General features: G+C 41.4%; 1 protein-coding gene across 1 annotated transcript in view; it reads right to left on the reverse strand.

Annotated features, from left to right (window-relative positions):
• The window catches only part of LOC119414179 (discoidin domain-containing receptor 2-like), a 20131-nt gene extending 9238 nt beyond the window's left edge, over positions 1 to 10893 (reverse strand). Inside the window, exons 1-6 of the mRNA XM_037681279.1 lie at positions 10812 to 10893; positions 7193 to 7295; positions 6831 to 7068; positions 4102 to 4249; positions 1569 to 1671; positions 1269 to 1452 (exon numbers count right to left, since the gene is read on the reverse strand). Coding sequence (XP_037537207.1) covers positions 1269 to 1452; positions 1569 to 1671; positions 4102 to 4249; positions 6831 to 7068; positions 7193 to 7295; positions 10812 to 10893 — 858 coding nt within the window. The remainder of the gene's footprint in view (positions 1 to 1268; positions 1453 to 1568; positions 1672 to 4101; positions 4250 to 6830; positions 7069 to 7192; positions 7296 to 10811) is intronic.
• Between the last annotated feature and the right edge of the window lie 9279 nt (positions 10894 to 20172).

Genomic DNA, 20172 nt, shown 5'->3' on the forward strand with positions numbered 1-20172 from the left:
TATCTATCTATCTATCTATCTATCTATCTATCTATCTATCTATCTATATATATATATAAAAAGGTGTTTTAAACCCTTCCCACATTCTTGCAACATTCTAAACAATGTTTCTAAACGCTCTAAAAGAGCACAGAATGTCATGATTTCAGCTCTCTGCCTCCGCTGCACTCTGCCATCTGCAAGTGTTTTTGGCCACGCCCACTTCTCCACTCTGCACGGAGATCAGCTGATCAGCTGCAGCAGGAAGTTTATCCTGCAGTATGGGCAGCAGGTGCTAAATAATTAAACATTTATTCAAAATAAAAAAATCTATGCCACTTGCGCAGCTCATCCATTAATCAGCCAATTGTACGTCATGTCCAAGCTTATTTTGAAAAACCGCCTTAGAGCGAGTCCTCGAAAAACGAACTGCGAAGTAACGAGGGACTATTGTAATAAGCCCACAAAATACTCAATGAATCAGATTTGTGCCCACAGAAAAGAGAAAACTTACTGCGGTATCTCAGATCTTTTAAAGTGTGGTTCAGTGGAAAGTTTAGGAACAAATATTAACTCTATTTATCTAAACTGAGATTATTCAAAACGCTATCTACAACAGGTAAGATATTATTGATTCATAACCGTTCCTCCTAACCAGTTGTTGTCCTGTGACAACTTATTTTGTCTGTGTGGTAAACTGTAAGCACAAAAAGCAGCCAGCTGTAACAAATCTGATGCAGTCTGGGGTCGAATCCAGCAGAAAGTTCATAATATTTCTGACAAAATAACAGAAATGCAAAATTGAAAGCAATTTCTAAAATAGCGGTTACATACAGTAAATCACTTTTGAAGATTGGAACTGCTTTAAAATAACATATTTTGTTTTGGTTGTAGCTGCATCTGGACCAGCTTTTAGCTCATCTGCCGTGTTATAAAGAAAGCTTTTCCTTAAACTGAGGTTGCACAAACAGCTAACTACCACAAGTAAGGTATTAATTGTTCACGACACAGAACTTCATTTCAAAATGTCTAAAATATTTGTCTTGAGAGCTATTGCTCAAAACTGCTTGAAAAATACACAAAGCTTTGATTCCTCTGAATTAAAATATATCGTAACAAAGAGTTTTTATATGCCTATTAAATTTGCTGCAGTGACAAAATGTATGTGCTTTGCCAGAATGCCACTGCACTTTAATCAATGTGGTGTCTGCTCAGCAAGTTTAAAAATAGTGCACTGTTTCACTCTCATGCTGCTGAATACCTCAAAGCCCCTCACATGGAGTTTGTACCTTCATGGAGGTGAAGTTCCGGATGTGGTCAAAGTCAAAGATCATCTCGACGTAACCTTTGGGGAATGTCTTGTTGCTCCATCCCACATAGTCATATCCAGGCCACACAACAGGAACATGGCTGTGCAGAAAATCACCCAAACCATGTGTGCCATCTGTCAGCTGGCCAAGGCCCTTCGTCAGTCTGCTAGTGGAAATTTTGGTAGAGACAGAAATGAGCGATTTCTGATTTTAACGATCACTATTATTGAAAAATAAATTAGATCAATACACTTCTCTGGATTAGTCAAAGTGTCCAACCTCTCAGCCAATGTGCCGTCATACACTGAGTCATTGAAAAAGACATCCAGGCCTCTGTAAATCATTTGGTGACCATCTGGAAGACTATAAGACATCAGACCATCTGTAGAGGGCAAGTAAAATAAACCTTCATGAGACCATTTTGTGTGCTTTTACAATATTGCGCATCCAAATATATTCATCCATCAATTATCTGCTGTCATTTTCAGAGTTGGGTTACAGGGGCAGCAGCTGGAGCAGGGAGGCCCAGACATCTCTTTCCACAGCCACCTCTTCCAGCTCTTCTGGGAGGACTCCAAGGCCAGCAAAGGGACAATATTTCCAGCCAGTCCTGTGTCTTCCTTGGGATCTCCTCCCAGTTGGACCTGCCACCTCCTTACAAAGGTGTTCAGGGGGCATCCTTACCAGATGCCTGAACCACCTCAACTGGCTTCTCCCAGTGTTTAGGAGCAGCAGCTCTACTACAAGTCTCTCTCAGACAACTGAACTTTTTACCCTATCTCTAAAGTAGAGCTCAGCTATTTTGTTTTGACTGCCTGTGTCTGAGATCTTGCTCCTTTGGTCACTACCCAAAGTTCATGATGATAGGTGAGGTTTGGACTGCAGATTGACCAGCTAACAGAAAGCTTCGCCTTACAGCTCAGCTCCCTCTTCACCACTATGGACTGGTACAGAGTGTCCAATACCGTGGAAGCTGCACTATATCATCATGCTCCATTCTTCCCTCCCTTGTGAACAAACTTCCATGATACCTTAACTTCTTCACTTAAGGCAGCACCTCACTCCCAACCTGGATGGCCACTCTACCATTTTCCAAAAAGAAAACCATGGTCTCAGATGTGGAAGTGCCATCCTCATTTCCAGCCGCTTCACACTCAGCTGCAAATCGCTTCAGTGAAACCTGGAGATCATGACACAATGAAATGAACTGGACCACATCATCTGTAAATAGTGGTGGAATCCTGAGGTCACCAAACCAGACCCTTTCCACATCCTAGATGCAGCAAGAGTTTCTGTCCATAAAAGTTATTAACAGAATCTGTGATAATGGGCAGTCTTGGCAGAGTCTAATGCTCACATTTAAGAGGCCAAACTTACTGCTGGCAAAGTGAACCAAACTCTTGCATCAGTTGTACAGGGACTGAATGACTTCTAGCAATGAAACCCCAATCCCACTGGTCCAGTGTTCCACGGCTGGTAAAAAACCCAAATTGTATTATTGGACTTGTGTGACTAGAACACAACTCTAATACAAGAATATTAAGGTTCAGATCAGAAATGTCATTCCTCCCAATCTGGCCACTCCATGTAACATTGTTCCTTCCCACACAGGCATTGAAGCCCCCCAGTAGCACAATGGCATCCCTAGCTGGAGTACCAAACGTTCATGCTCAGTAATCCAGGTATAAATCCAACAATGTTCAGTCAGATCACCTGGACGGTTTAGTTTTTGCTGAGACGTTTCATCCTTCATCCGAAGGACTTCTTCAGTCTGAGGAGCCACAAACAAACTGGAGTCCCACAAATACCACACTCCCATAGTGGGAAGAAAAACAGTTTGCTGGTGATAAGATGGTTTCTGGGGCCCGCCCTCTCCCCCGTCAACTCCTCTGAGGCAGTCATGCCAAAATGGTTCAAAACACCAAAAGTTCATGCTCAATAATCTTGGTACAAATCCAACAATGTTCAGTCAGGTCATCCTAACTGGAGTACTTTCCAGCGCCGCTGCTAAGGACTCCAAGAGGCTGGGTACTCTGAACTAACTGCCATTCAGCACATAGGCACAAACAACAGTTAGAGCCTGTCCCCCCCCCCCCCCCCCCAAAAAAAAAGGTACAGGTAAGCTGACCTCTATCTACCAGAGAAAACTCCAATGCACAGACATGAAGCTAGAGGGCTATAAGTAGGCCCACACCATTCTGGTGCCTCCAATAATGGACATCTCTAGTGTGGAATAAGGTCCAGCCTCACGCAAAAAGGTTGGTTCCAGAACCTATATCATGAATTGAAGTGAGTCCAACTGTATTTAGTTGGTATGGCTCAACCTCACACCCAAGCTAAAGCTTCGTCCCCATCAGAGATGTAACATTCTACGTCCCAAGAGCCAGTTTCAATAAACTACATTTAGTGTAAACCTTTGGATGCCACTCATAGCACTATGCACCAGACCTTTAAGGCCACTCCTGCTGGTAGTTGGCCCACAGGAGAGCAAACCCATACTGTATTGATTATCTGGGTTGAACCTTAGCATGCCACATGGATAGAGGCCCAGTCACCATGTGTTTGGTGACAATAAGCCCCTCCTCCAGGAATTGCTAGGATTCCCTGTAACCAATGTCCAGGTGAGGGACATTGCTCTTCTTACTGTTTTCTGTCCATACAAGTATATTGTATGGACAGAAAACGAGATTTTCAACAAAGAGTAAAAACAAAAAATAAAATGTCCGCATAAAGTGAAAATGATAAATAAGTCAAGGCTCAATGGGATTTACCTGTCTAAATTAAGGTTGAATGAAAATGAGTTCTGACTAACCCAGCCATTCACAGCCGTAGAGCTCCACTCTCATGCACACAATCATGGACGGGTCTGTGATAGGCATGAAGCGGACATAACGAGCTACAATGGGTGGCTCGAGATCCTTCAGCACCACATCATATGCATTCTTGTTGCCCTCAATGACCTGGCAGAGGAGAGAAAGCAGAGACAGTTAAATATTGATTGAAGTATCTCATACAAGAAAAACTATATTCTGTTCATGACGGACACCTTTATACACTCACTGACAAGGGAAGTTAAGCACTCAAAAGGAATGGCCTAATTAAGACATAATTTTGTCTGCATTCAGAGACGAGTATGTGCAGGAAATGGCCCAATTTGCAAAAAGCTGGGACTTTTAGAATGGCCACCTGAGTCACAAGTGGAATAATATTGTTATTGTATTAGTAATGAAGTGATTGTGCTTTGCCAGAGTATTCAACAGTAATAAAAAAAACTTGGTGATGCATTGCACACAGAAGATGCTTAACTGACCTATTAGACAACATTAGCAGCACAATGGGGTTTAAACTATTCGTGTTTGGGTTTTGCATAAGACCAAGTAATCATATTGTATCAGTTGACATATGGGGTGCTAGTAGTGACCCGATGTTGGAACCAGTTGGTACTTGAAGGCCCCCAAAAGATGTTTGGAAGATTCTGGACACCCATTATAGCTCACACAAGGGGAGTGCTGTTGTATTGGGTGCTAATTATTACCGAACCCTATGGCATGAACATCTGTCCTTCAGATATAGTTACTGGACTCTTTTCAACACCATATATCAGTGGTCTTCAATCCTGATTCTCAAGGGTCACTATTCAGAATGTTTGGGTTGTTTCCCTGTGCTTCAGTAGGTCTTAAAGTTTAATTACTCAATCATTCACATCAGGTGTGTTGACTCCCACTGTTGTGGAGAGAGACACCAGCATTTCTACTGGCATCATGGTGTCATAGGGGAAGACTTCAGGTAGTGATTCAAGGGATCCAGACACAGCACTACATCAGTGACAGCCTGAATCTGCAAGTCTTGCCCATCCTGAGGCAGCATCCTGGTACAGCCTTGCAACAAGACAACACTCATCCACAAACTACCCATGCATCCATGGATTGCCTGTTTCAGGTTTATGTCTTTCTGTTGACAGACAGGTGGAAGTCAACATTTATCTCTAATCAAACGTGTCTGATCATCTTAGACACTGACTCTTAGCCATTACAAATTTGTTTGAACTAGAGAGCCAGTTACAACAGCTGTCTGACTTTGTTCTGCACTAACTCACCTCTTGTATCCAAGTTCTGGGGGGTTACATCCAGGGCTTAATTTAAGCCGGATCTTGCTGGAAGATGGATCCTGGAACTCCCTTATTTTGACCGGGTGCATTCCGGTGTTTGCTTGGATCCGGTAACTCTCAGACTTACTAATAATAAAGTTATGAACAAATTTGACTGCCTTAAACAAATAAAACCTATTGGTTATGTAATCTGAAAATAATTACCAAAACACTAATTTTAAACATAATAGCCAGCTACGACTTCGTAATATCACATATGAGCTGCTCCTTCAAGTAAGCATTTCTGCTTCTACCCTTAAAATATCTCTGCCCCTAAAAGTAGATGTGAGCATTTTAATTAAAAACACAGAAATATGTGTTTTTAAATATGTGTTTTATAAACAGCACAACTAAATTGCAAATCAGTTTTACAGTTTAAGTGGGTCATTAATAAAATTTTGATTATTTATTAAAAATATGAGAGAAATGTTTGATGTGTAATCACATGGCATATGTCACGTATCAAAATAATTGTAAAATGACAGTGATCAAAATGTCTAAAATCCAGTCCAATTTACTTTCATTAAAAAAAAAAAGTTTCCTCATTGTACAACTAAACAACCAAGACTTGAAGCACACGAAGGCAGTAGCAATGGAGATAGTACTGGAATAGGTGTGAGGATGCTTGTGAGAACTGGAGCATGCTTTGTTCACACAAGGAGAGCTGTTGGTCAGGCTACTTCTCATCGCTCTCTAAAATAGTTATTGAATCAAGTGTTTACAAATGTAGGTAAACGTAGATGTAAAAATCATCTTAAAATACACCAACATGCAGGAAATGGCATCTACTTTATAAAAAAAAATTATGGGGGAGGACCCCCCCCCCATGATATGAAATCATCATCATGCTCGAAAACAAAAGATGACCCCCTGATTGTCACAGTTTATTTGAAACTGTGATTTCTACCACACTTTACACAAGAGGCTACATTTCCATGATAAACCACTACAATGCTACTAAGCATATCTGTGCATGCTTAAACCTCTCCATGCCCAAAATGCTTCTGAAGACCTCCCAAATACTCTGCAAAGACCATCCATGTTCAGGCTGATTCTTAGTGTCGTCAGCATCCAATGCAAAGGGGTTGAAGTAATTTTGTGAAACAGAAGTAAAAAGTAGAGTATCTGTATGAGTACAGTACTCTAGAAAAATTCCAGAGTTACTTTTATGACAGTCTGTAATGTTTTTGTAATTTTAACAACTGTTATCATATTTGGAAAATCTTCTGTGACGAAATCTCTAAAAACAAAACAAAAAAAATCAAGGTTTTGGGTTTTTTGCTCTATTCCCACACTTTGTATATGGCTGGCTAAAACTACAAGCTGTATTTAGGGTGAAATGGCCTAAATAAATTGAACTGAATAACAGATATGCAGTTTGTAGACATGCTCACCTGCCCTCCGCTCCGGTCTCGCCAGCCCACCCAGTTCTTGCCGTCACGACTGTAATTGATTCTGTATCTTTGGGCAAATTCATTTCCTATGCCGTCGGCATGGCGACCTTGTGTGCCCACCAGCGTGATGAAGTGCAGCGAACGCAGGTCCACCTGGAGATACTCTCTGAGGTCGTCAGCCTCCGACATGATGTCAGGACACCAGGCCCCATCACCGTCCCCATTGTCCGAGTCGAGTCTGCAGAGGAGGGAGAGAAAAGGAGAAGGAAGGGCACAGAGGTTACTCTGCAAGCTGATTCATGACGTGTCAGCCCTTCTAAAAGGCAAACCAAACAGAGCTGTGGTGTTAAAATCAAAGTTGCCTTCCAAATCTTGCAGCAGTAGACTCAGACCACTGACTGGAAGCAGAGATGTCCTCATCCTGAATCTGCCCACTGCTCATGCCCAGAGGATAGCGGCACGTTTCTGTAAACACACGAGGATTAACCAATGAACACAGGTCAGAATAAGATATACTGTATGTGTTTGTGCATGTGAATGTTTTACTGCCATTTTTCCCCTTTCTCATATATTGCAGGCTAATTGGTCAGGCCCATCCCTCCCCCAGCCCAGTTTCCTGCAGCCCTGTGAGGCCTCTAAAGCCAAACAGAGGAATCAGTGTGTAGGTGCCAGTCTAAGCAAAATGAGAAAGGAGGGTTCACTGAGCTGCTCTTCATTTTTCTTGTGTTTTCATGATTTTACACCACAGAGATTTGAGGAAGCTTCATGATCAACAACAGAAGAAACATTAGAGAGATAAACTAATTAGGTTGAGTCAGGTCATCTGGATGGATTCTTCTATGTTCACCAAAGAAGAATACGTCCAGAGGACCTGACTCAGCTTTGTTAGATTCATCTACCCAAATTATTGAGCATGCATCAGGATGTTAGAGTGACAACATACTGTACTGTCAGTTACCTAACTTGTTCATGATTTCAGAAAGCCTCCATTTTTAAGGGTGCTTGTGCTTCCAGACACCTCTATTACTATTTGGACAATAATTTTTGATTCAGAGCTTTGAAAAAACACGTTTAAACAATATTAAAACATATGCTTTGATACTGTTTTAGGACTTGTGGTAACAGTACATTGTATAGCAACCATCCATCCATCCATCCATTATCTTTACCCGCTTATTCCATTTTGGGTCACGGGGGTCGCTGGTGCCCATGTCCAGCAATCACTGTGCGAGGGGCGGGGTACACCCTGGACAGGTCACAAGTCCATCACAGGGCCACATAGAGACAAACGAGACAAACAAACATTCACTCTCTCACTCACACCTAGGGACAATTTAGAGTTACCAATCAGCCTAACATGCATGTTTTTGGACTGTGGGAGGAAACCCACGCATGCACGGAGAGAACATGCAAACTCCACCCAGAAAGGCCCCTGGACCGGGGTTTGAACCAGGGACCTGCTCGCTGAGAGGCAGCAGCTCTACCAGTTGCGCCACCGTGCTGCCTTGTATAGCAACCAAATTCAGAAAAAAAGGGACAATATTTTAAAATATATATATTTTTAAACAACTGAGGAAACCCAGCACTCTTTAGAGCTCTACTACTACACATTCTCAGTATGTTTCACCATCATCAAAGTTTAAGCAGGTCATAAAAAGTTGAACTTCACATGACTGAACTGGTGTTTTATGTTTGCAAAGGATTTTTACAGAACTGCTATTTAAGTTTTGTGATTTTAGTAAATTTTAGCACAGAATCTAACAAGATTGAGTCAGGTCCTCTGGATAGATTCTTCTTGTTGACACTCCAACATTTTTCAGTCAGGTTATCTGGATGACCTGACTGAAAAATGTTGGATTGTATACCTGGATTATTGAGCATGAACTTTTTTGGTTCTTGTTGACACATTTCATCTTGTATCCAAAGACTTCTTCAGTGTGAGGAGCTGCAACAAACTCAGTCTTATAAATAGCACCTTGTCATAGTGGATCAATCAGTTTGATGGTGTGAGCCAGAACTAGTTGTTCACATGCAAAAGGAGGAACATCAGCCTAATGACCAAACGTTAGCACCCTGATGGTTGCTTGCTATTCACAGGGGGCTGATTGATACTAGCAATAACAGCATTGTAAGAGGAGGACAGTTGAACACGGAGGCCTCCTCCCCTGTTTAATGACCTGCAACATACAGAATGACCATTGGTCTGGGTCTTTGGTCCTCCCCTGAGCTCTGAGCTGGATTTTTAAGCTCCCAAATGACTCTTGAGAAATGTTCACCACTATTTTGAGCTGTCAAAACTTTCCAAAATCTGTGCAAACAAACAATTTTATTCAAAATGTAGGAATGTTTGTCCTCTTTCACCCAGCGTGTCTCTCACTGCTGTAGGACTTATGGCCTTTTGAGGCAGATCCAAACTCCCATTGACTTCTACTGTATCTAAGAAATTTCTCTTCAAACTGGAAGCGGAAGCTCATTTTAACTTGTCATATTTTAGACAAAAATCCTCTCTATAAAAACAGAAGTGTGATGATTAAACAATAACCTTTACCATTTAGGATTTTTCAAATATAAATTATAATTTTTGCATAGCTATTTTTCTGTCTGAGACTTTGAGTTTCATTTTCTGTCTTCCTGTCTTTTTAAGGGTGCAGTGAAGGAGTGAAAGACACAGTTGTGTGGTTACCATGGCGACCCTAATGAGCAGCTGCTTAAACATTTCTTTTAATGTTGGTTCTTGTTTATCTACCTATACAATTTGCATCAATGAGTTGGCATTTTGTTGGGGTCTGCAATCTGCGGCTCTGGAGCCACATGTGCTCTTTGGTCCGTCTGCAGCGGCTCTTTCAAGCTTTGACCAAAACTGACATAAAACTAAATTTTATTGGTTGTTATATAAACAAAAATAAAGCCAGTTTTAGCTGTTTTAATTTTTCAACTTTTTGGTAATTTCTTTTGCAAATATGTCATTACTTGAACTAATACAAGGAGTAAAATACTCACTTCAACTTTATGCTTTATTTCTACACTTATTTTTTCATCAATTAAAAAAATCACATAGGTCTGCATAGTTCATAGTTTGTTTGAATAAATAAAATTTGGTAAAAAAAAATCCTTCTTTACAAGAATCTGGTCTTTTCTTTTGTTTTAAATTGTAAAAATATTAATAAATGTTAAAAATCATTAGGTATTTTTTAGCTTTATAATATGTGGCTTGTAAAGCGGCCCACGGGCCACCACTTGAAAACCACAGTTGTAGCAGGTTGTTGTGGCTCTGGACACATTTAGTTTAGTGAACGAAGACACAAAAATGGCTCATTTGATCGTAAAGGTTGGAGACCCCTGCCTTAGATGATCACAAAAAGGAGTCTCAAATTACTACAAGCTGCATCTGCACCTTTTAAATTTTGCAGATTATTATTTTTTTGTTTCTACTTTTGTTTACTGTTTTATTAATATCATATTTGTTTTTACTTTGAATGACACAAAAATACCTTTCATGGACAGAAAGCTTATGAACAAACAGGACTTTGACTAGGGTGAAAAAAGTGCACACGTGCGCATGTGTGGATGAGAGAGAGAGTGCGCGTTCATACACCTCCATACTTTTTACATTTTTTGCCCCTTTTGCTTGTGAAAGGTCTGCTTGTTCTGAACATGTTTGCTTCCTGACCATTAGGTAAACTACTTACACACACATGCATAAGCATGCACATACACACACGCACACACACCAAAAAACACATCGTGCATGCTGAGCCCACCCACCTAAATGTTGGATCAACAAGCTTCAGACTCGTTAATTAAAATGATTTTAACACTTGCTACAATTTTCAGTTTGTCTTCTTAAACATTGATTGGATAAACTAATGTTAGAGATTTCCAAGCTGCTGGTTGTTTTGTGCAGTGTTCGGGGTGAACAAGTTCAGATAAACGTTTCTTCATTAAAAGCAGCCAGTTTTCAAGAAGAACATTAAAGTCTACCTGGGTTGACTTGGGCTTTAACGGAAACAGACAGCATGAGGAAGATGACGTGTGGGATCAGTTTGACTTCAGACACCTTCATTTCTTCTCAAAAAAAATACTATCCTGAAAGAAAAAAACGTGGATAAGGAATACAACTCACCATCATCACCTTTTAAATTAGAGATTTTTTTTTTTAACAAAAGCCCATTTTATAACAAACACTAAAATATACTTAAAAGTAAAAAACAGTCAGATTGATGGTTTTAAAATGTCTAAAAAGAAGAAAAACTAAGTTTGACAGTGGCATAATGCTGTTGCAAATCAACATATCCACCTGAAATTTAAAGCCTGATGGAAGTCCACTAAAGTACCACTAAATGTGGTGCCTTGACACAAGAAGTACTGTTGTGAGAGTTGTAGTTTCAAAAATTAACACAAATCAAAATAAATAAAATATGAAAACTGTAACATGTTCAATTGTCTCGTTTAATATACAATTTTTGTTTTGATGGCCAAGTAAAGACAATCATTCTACTTTTGTGTTTTCAAGTGGCTACTTGAAAAACAAGTTTTGAATAAAGTGTCTTGATGAACAGTTTCCTCGTTGAACAAGAGCTTTTAAATCAAATTATCCCCCAGACACAAATGACCAGTGTAGTCACTTTGGCTGCTGAGCTTTCTTGGCAAATTAAAGAAACAAACGCTTGTTACTTACTTTTTAGTTCTTCTTTCCTTTTTAGGAAAATAATCTGTTTCTGACAGTATTCCACCTCTTCCTCTGACCTCTTCTTTGGAAGGTATTTCTAGGACTGGAAAGAAACTCAGGGAGAAGAGGAAGAGGAGGAGGAGGAGAAGGAGGAAATACAGGCTGATGTAAGAGTCGCCATGTCCTGGAAAGAAACAGAGAAAATACCACAGTTTGGGCCTGTGAGGTGAGACCAGAATACCAGGACTCTACCTGGTCCATGAATGCTTTCAGTTACTGTATGACCCAGAGAGGCAGGGCTGCAGTGGGTGAGGTGTCCAACAAAAGCTATTCACCAAAATATTAACTTTTCATTTCCTTGAAGAGAAAAACTTGTGAAGTGCTAAAATGAATACTACGAAGAAAGAAAAACAGGCTATCCCTCCTAAAAGAATAAAAACACTTGAACACACAGACCTATAGGAGAACAGGAACAGAGTTTCCCATAAATAAAAGGAAGAATACAAGTTTTGTGGTCATCAAACACAAGAAAAGTTTGTTTTGCTTAATTATCATGTTAGTTTTCCATATTTAATCAGGACATGAATTCCTAATACTGAAGTCAACAAACTGGCAGAGCTGTATTTTCTGTTTTTTTCATGTTTAATGAATGTAAAAGACAGAAAAATTACTTTTCTATGAAACAAAATAATTTAAAAGATTATTTTTTTCCTGGTTGTAAAAAGAATGAAATTTGTGCTTTTTAAAAAAATCTTACAAAGTGAGTATAAATGTGTGTAGGCTCAATCATCCAGGTAGATAACAACAAAAAAAGGTTAAATCCTTTCATCCGGACCAGTTTCCTGGCCTGCTTCTGAGATTCCAACAGGAGGTTGACTTGAAACACAACCATGAAGGCTACTTATGGGACAGATCTGGTTGTCAGGCCGCAGACTGATGAAGTCTTCTGGATGGAAGACAAAACATTTCTCCCTTAAAGAAACTGGTCCAGATGACATGATTTAACCTTTTTTGTTGTTGCAAAGTTAGTGTTTGTGTTCTTTCTATCAACCATGAGTTCACACAGACTGCAGGGTTATTTTAAAAACTCAATTGTTGGGTTGAAGCTGGAGGGTCATAGGTTGGGTTGGTTTGGCCAAATGTTAGGTTCAAAAGGTTTGGCCCAGTCAGCAATGAGCCAGGTCAGCACTACACAGTCTAACATTTTAATCCAGAAATTAACCACATTGGACCAGACTGGACCTCTGCTCTAGCATACAAAGTATAATAAAAAAAATAAAATGATACAGTAATAATAATAATAATAATAGTAATAATAAATGTTATTTGTATAGCGCTTTTCTAAATACTCAAAGATGCTTTATATGAGTAAAAAATAAAAAAAAATAAAATCAACAATGCATAACCCATAAAAACATCTGCTCCCTAAAACAGGTCTCTCTTGAAAATGAGTTCTCGTGGCTCAATGAGACTACCTGTATAAATAAAGGGTAAATGGAAAAAAAATAAAAAACACACAGTAAAACATTTAAAAAGGGCAAATTTAAACATTAAAAGCAATTTTAAACAGGTGGGTTTTGAGTTCTTTCTTAAAAGTGGAGAGATTGTAGCAGGCACGAAGCTGGTGAGGCAGTGAGTTCCAGAGGGTGGGGCAGCGATGGAGAAGGCTTTGTATCCCCAGCTTCGAAGCTTGGTCCTACAGGGGAGAGACAGAAGGTTGGCATGGGAGGAGCGGAGGGAACAAGAAGGAGTTTAGTGATGGAGTAGGTCTGTCAGGTATGGAGGGGCCAGATTATGGAGGGCTTTGAATGTGATGAGGAGGATCTTGAAATGGATACACTGAGTGACGGGGAGCCAGTGGAGTTTCTGCAGGACAGGAGTGATGTTCATGGGAGCGGGTGTGGGTGAGAAGGCGGGCAGCAGAGTTTTAAATATGTTGCAGTTTGTTGAGAGTTTTGGATGGTGTGCCGTACAAAATGTTATTGCAATAGTCAATTCTGGATGTGACAAAGGCAAGGATTAGGATTTCAGCAGTGGAGAAAGTGAGTGATGGGCAGAGTCGTGATATGCTTTTGAGATAGAAGAATGCAGTCCGAGTTATCTGTTTGACATGTGATTCGAATGAAAGAGTGGAGTCAAGAAGAATACCAAGATTATGAATGAGTGGGGATGGAGTGAGAGTGAAGTTGTCAAAGTTGAGGCAGAAGTTTTGAGTGGACTTGGTAACATGATGCTTAACCTTTGCTGGGTCATGTCTTGGCTCTCGGGGCTCGGAAGGAAAAAGACGGAAGGTAAAGTAGGCAAATGCAAAACCCGAAAAAAGATCAGGAAACCATATCCATGTGGACCCAAAACCTGTGGAGAGGTCCATTAAGGTCGGCTGCTGTGGATGCCAGATGGCAGGTGAGGGAGGGTCCTTGGCCATGCCAATTTCTGGTGGCATAGACTAGCTCTAGAGCTGCAGAACATCACCTCACTATTGGGTAAGGAGCAGGAGCTCATGTGTGAGGTTGATTAGTACCAAATACAGTGGTGCTTGAATGTTTGTGAAGACTTTAGAATTTTCTGTATTTCTGCATAAATTTGACCTAAAACATCATCAGATTTTCACACAAGTCCTAAAAGTAGATAAAGAGAACAAAGTTAAACAAACAAGACAAAAATATTATACCTGGTCATTTATTTATTGAGGAAAATAATTCAATATTCCATATTTATGAGTGGTAAAAGTATGTGAACCTCTAGGATTATCAGTCAATTTGAAGGTGAAATTAGAGTCAGGTGTTTTCAATCAATCTGAGAATGATCAGGTGTGAGTGGGCACCCTGTTTGATTTCAACAGGGATCTATCCAAGTCTGCTTTTCACAACATGCTTGTGGAAGTGGATCATGGAAGGAACAAAGGAGATTTCTGAGGACCTCAGCAAAAGAGTTGTTGATGCTCTTCAGGTTGGAAAAGGTTACAAAACCATCTGTAAAGAGTTTGGACTCCACCAATCCACAGTCAGACAGATTATCCTGATACATGCTCAGTCAGACAGATTATCCTGATACATGCTCAGTCAGACAGACTGTGTACAAATGGAGGAAATTCAAGACCATTGTTACCCTCTCCAGGAGTGGTCGACCAACAAAGATCACTCTAAGGTGTGGAATAGTTGGTGAGGTCACAAAGGACGCCTGAGTAGATTCTAACAACTGAAGGTCTCTCTCACATTAATGTTAATGTTCATGAGTCCACCATCAGGAGAACTTTGAACAACAATGTGTCCATGGCAGGGTTGAAGGAGAAAGCCACTGCTCTCCAAAAAGAACATTGCTGCTCATCTGCAGTTTGTTAAATATCACGTGGACAAGTCAGAAGACTGTTGGAAGAATGTTTTGTGAACGGATGAGACCAAAATAGAACTTTCTGGTTTAAATGAAAAGCTATGTTTGGAGAAAGTAAAACTCTGCATTCCTGCATAAGAACCTTATCCCATCTGTGAAACATGGTGGTGGTAGTATCATGGTTTGTGCCTGTTTTGCTGCATCTGGGCCAGGACAGCTCGTCATCATTGATGAACAATGAATTCTGAATTATGTCAGAGAATTACAGAGGAAAATGTCAGAACATCTGTCCATGAGCTGAATCTTAAGAGAAGGTGGGTCATGCAGCAAGACAATGACCCTAAGCACATAAGTGGTTCTACCAAAGAATGGTTCAAGGAGAATAAAGTTCATGGTTTGGAATGACCAAGTCAAAGTCCTGACCTTAATCCAATCCAGATGTTGTGGAAGGACCTGAAGCAGCAGTTCATGTGAGGAAACCACCAACATTCAGAGTTGAAGCTGTTCTGTACAGAGGAATGGGCTAAAATTCCCCCAAGCCGGTAAGCAGGACTGATCAACAATTACTGGAAATGTTTAGTTGCAATTATTGCTGTGGGGATGGGGGGTGGGGAGGGGGGTGTCATATTTATGCAGAAATGTAGAAAATTCTTAATGGTTCACAAACATTCAAGCACCACTGTTGATTTAGTTGGGCTCACCTCTACGCACAGCTTGGGCCCTGGAACCCAACTCCTAGAGAGAGGCTGGACTTTCTCCTATTCCAGAGTTGCCCAGGGAGAGAGGTGTCAGGCGGGTGTGGGGATACTCACAAGTCCCCAGCTGAATGCCTCGGTGTTAGAGTTTTTCTTGGTGAATGTGAGGGTTGCTTCTCTGTAACTTCAGGCTGCAGGAAGGAAAGTTCTGACTGGTTTGTTCTTATGCACCAAACATCAGTTCAGATTACCCAGCCTTTCTGGAGTCTCTGGATGGTGTCCTGGAAGGGGCTCCATCTGGGGATTTTCTAATTATATTGGGTGACTTCAATACCCATACAGGCAGTGATGGAGTCATCTGGAAGGGGGTGGGGGAGGTGGTGGTAGGAGGGGGGTGATTGGGAGGAATAGCCTCCCTGATCTGAACCTGAATGGCATTCACTTGTTGGACATCTGTGCTAGGCATGGGTTGTCCATAACAAACACCATGCTTGAGCATAGGGTGGTTTATGTGTGTACTTGGTACCAGGCCACTTTAGGCCAAAGGTTGATGGTCAGTTTTGTAATCGTGTCATTGGACCTGCGGCCCTATGTCTTGGACACTCAGGGGAAGAGAGGGGCAGAGCTGTCAACTGATCACCACTTGGTGGTGAGATGAAACTGGTGGCAGGGGAGTCTGCTGGACAGACCTGGTAAACCCAAATGCATAGTGAAAGTGAACTGGGAATGTCTGGTGGAGCCCCTGGACTGTGCATTGTTCAACTCACACCTCGGTGAGAGTTTTTCACATGACCTGAGGGAGGTTGAGGACATGGAATCCGAATGGGCCATGTTCAGGGCCTTTATTCCAGATGTGGCTTCCAGGAGCTGTAGCCTAAACAGAGGCAGTTCCTGATATGGGTGATATAGGCAGCTGCCCAGGGTGGCATTTTGTCAAGGGTAGCATGAACAAAGAGGATCTCCTGGAGAAAAATCTGCATGTAAATTGGATCAAGCCACAGTTTCCTATTTCAAATGAAAAGCTGAAAATGTTCAAAGATGCAACATTATTAAACCCGGTCCTACAGGAGCTGAAAAATGTGTCTGTGAATGGATGGTCAAGAGACAGGTCTGCTGTGCCAACCTGCATACAGCACTTTTGGTCATTCAGAGAGGAAATCAGTATTGCCTCTGGACTGCTGTTCAAGGTAGAAAAGCTCATTGTACTGCAACAACTGAGACCACAAATGTTGGATAAAATACACTAACCACACTTAGGAGTTGTCCAATGCAAAGAAAGGGCAAGAAATGTCCTATATTGGCCTGGCATATCCACACAGATTGAACGGTTAGCGGCACAGTGTGATGTATGCAACGAGAATAGAGTCAATAATCACAAAGAGGCATTAATCTCACATCCTTTTGTGGGATTCCTGGGTTTTTGCCTGTCACTCACTCTTCCTTTCACAGCTAATTAACCTCAACTCACTCCACCTGCTGCTGCTCTGAGGAGGACTGCCTGATGGGGTATTGAAGCACCTGCCAGACACCTCTTCAGTGCTGGGACATCATCTACCAAATGGTAACTCGTGTACAGCCGACTAACCTTTGTTGCAGTTGGTTCTCACCAACTGTGACTCCTCCAGGACCTTCCACGACCTGCCTCTTCAGATCCTCCCTAGGATCTCATCGCTCCACTGGACTCCACCTGTGGATCAACAGTGTCCCTTCAACAACCACCATTAAGCATTCTCAACTGGGTCAACCTGCTCCTCTCTCCACCGCCAAATACCTCAGGACTGGATCTCCTACAAAAACCCAGGACCTCTCCTCTCCTTCTCGGCCTCCACTTACAACACAAACAGTAAGGAGTCATCTCTCTATATTCAAGAATTAAAACATTCAAAAAGACAACCAGAACCCATACTCACCTATTCCTCTTCTCACTTACAGCTGCGATGACACAATCACCTGTAAATAAAAGTTCACTTACCTTTTGTAGTTCTGGCTCTGTCTTTATTGAATCAGTCTGCTCACGTGGGGGTCGACGTTGATAAAAACCTGATACCTTTACCATCAAGGCCTTGGGAGTTGGTTGGTACTGATCTGTTTTACAGCAATGGTTCAGAATTTCTTATGTGTGTCATCTACTTCTCCAAATATCCTGAGATTATGAGACGAAGTGACAACCAGCAAAGGTGCAATAACTGCCATGAAGTCCATTTTTGCCAGACATAGGTTCCTGGACATTTATTTTTGACAATGGTTTTCAATGTTCTAATGAGGAATTTGAGCTTTGCAGTGAGCTGGGATTTTGTGCTTACTTCATGTCCTGGGTATGTACAGTCCAATGGACTGGCAGAAAGAGCAGTGCAGACTGAGAGTAGAGTGCAGGCAGGAGAGATGTAGAAGCCAGTTGTGGTTCTGAAAGAGCATGAGCAGCCGCGTTCCTATGTAGTTTGCACACCAGATGGAAGGAATCTCAGGCGTAACAGGAGGCATCTCAAACAGATTGTTGAGACAGCTTCAACTGCCCCTGAGCACAGTGATTGCTGATTTGGACTGTGACAACACTGTATGCTGACAAAGTCAAGGCATACACAAAATCTTCAGCACCAGTTCATAGCAAGGACTTTGGTGACCCATCTAGATTAACACAGCTAAACCACTCTACGGTTGTCAGAAGTGAAGGTTTTTGGAGCAGAACCCAGTGGTGCAGGCAGGACCCAGAGACTCAAGGAATAAAATCCATCCATCCATCCATTATCTTTACCCGCTTATTCCATTTTGGGTCACGGGGGTCGCTGGTGCCCATGTCCAGCAATCACTGTGCGAGGGGCGGGATACACCCTGGACGGGTCGCAAGTCCATCACAGGGTCACATAGAGCCAAACAACACAAACAACCATTCACTCTCTCACTCTCACCTAGGGACAATTTAGAGTTACCAATCAGCCTAACATGCATGTTTTTGGTCTGTGGGAGGAAACCGGAGCACCCGGAGAAAACCCACGCATGCACGGAGAGAACATGCAAACTCCACCCAGAAAGGCCCCTGGACCGGGGTTTGAACCAGGGACCTGCTCGCTGAGAGGCAGCAAGGAATAAAATAAGAAACACTTTTAATAATAAAAAAATAAGCTGTTGTGGCAGCAAAACACTTACATGGCTTGGAGTAACACGTAAAAAAACCCCCTCAAGGAGTCACTCAAGGAAATACCATGGACTCAGAAGTGAAACCAGACAATGCCCAAACAACGAGTAGCACAAAAACACAGACTTATATACACAGAGTAACCAGAAACAATCACACACACCTGGACAGGAAAAGTAGGTGGAAACAATCAGGACAATTAACAGGGAAACCAGGGGGTGTAGGATGGAAACCAGCCACCAAAGGGCATCATCCCTACAACAGTAGATCAGGTAGAATGGTCAACACTCTGCTGAGATTCAAGGAAGGCAATTTTGGTATTGAACTTGGTAGTTAATTATGACTGACTGTTACGTTATAGAGCTCGCTACGAGTAAGATTTTGTTCTGTTTCAAAATACAGTGGACCGACCTTGTTCACTAGAGGAGGTGTTACATTGCTTTCATTGATTTGTTATTCATTTGTTCAATATTGTTTTGTTTTTCACGTTTGGTGATAAGGTCTGAGGAAAAGTTTATCTATTATGATTTTACTGGCAAATGTTTGCAGTGGGTCATATGGTTGCTTATACATATCAGAATAAGCTTTATTATCATTGCACTGAGATACAATGAGAACATGTATGTACAGTCATCCGAAAGATGGGCGAAGTGCACAAAGCTGCTGCAATGAGAGCGGCCCTCTTATTCTTATTCAGAATATTTTTGCTTGGATGAGAAAAAAAAAGAAAACATGAGGAGAGATGGTATAAAAAAGATCTCTCACACCTTGTCCTAGACAGGGCATGATTTGAGGCATCAAAAAAACCTACCACAGCATAGCACATAAATAGACGTGATACGTATACCTATAGACCGGTGAAGACATTAAATTTTAAGGGAAGGTTGTAGCATACTCCAGAGCACCCCCTCTCAGTCATTGTCCAGATAAGAGGTGTTGGTTATCATCAGTTCGGTTGACGTTCCGTCACATGTCCATGGCCTTGGGGAAGGGAGGGCTGAGGAAAAAGACAAAGCATCTTTGCTTTTTCTAAAAATGCCAGGAGGAGTTGAGAAAAGTCAAGGCCACAGTTTGGGTGAGGCAGAACTCGGAAATTGCCATTTCTGCCTTTTAAAGTCTCGCTGGTATATTTCTCTGATGGAAACTCCAAAAAGCCGAATTGATTCATTACGCCAAAAGTCGAGCGTACAGTTTTCTCCAAGATTATTCCCACCATTCATGGGTGCTGCCAGAAAGTTCACAGACTTGATAACAGCCTGCTCATACTCTGACGCAGCACCACATAATTCAGTCTGAATGCTACCAAGCTTCGACACATCCACACAAATTTGTAGACAATCCAGATTTCACCAGCCAAACAGCAAAATTTAGTTGTCATCATGAATCCAATTTGTTTCCGTAGATAAGAGGGTCCTCCTTACCCTGACTCCTGTCGGGAGAAGTTGATCAATTTTTATATAAAAAAAAATATAAACACATTTATAAAAAACAACAACAACATATATATATATATAT

This window comes from Nematolebias whitei, chromosome 9 (assembly GCF_014905685.2).
Source record: "Nematolebias whitei isolate Nwh7 chromosome 9, NemWhi1, whole genome shotgun sequence".
In the NCBI taxonomy this organism is placed as follows: domain Eukaryota; kingdom Metazoa; phylum Chordata; class Actinopteri; order Cyprinodontiformes; family Rivulidae; genus Nematolebias; species Nematolebias whitei.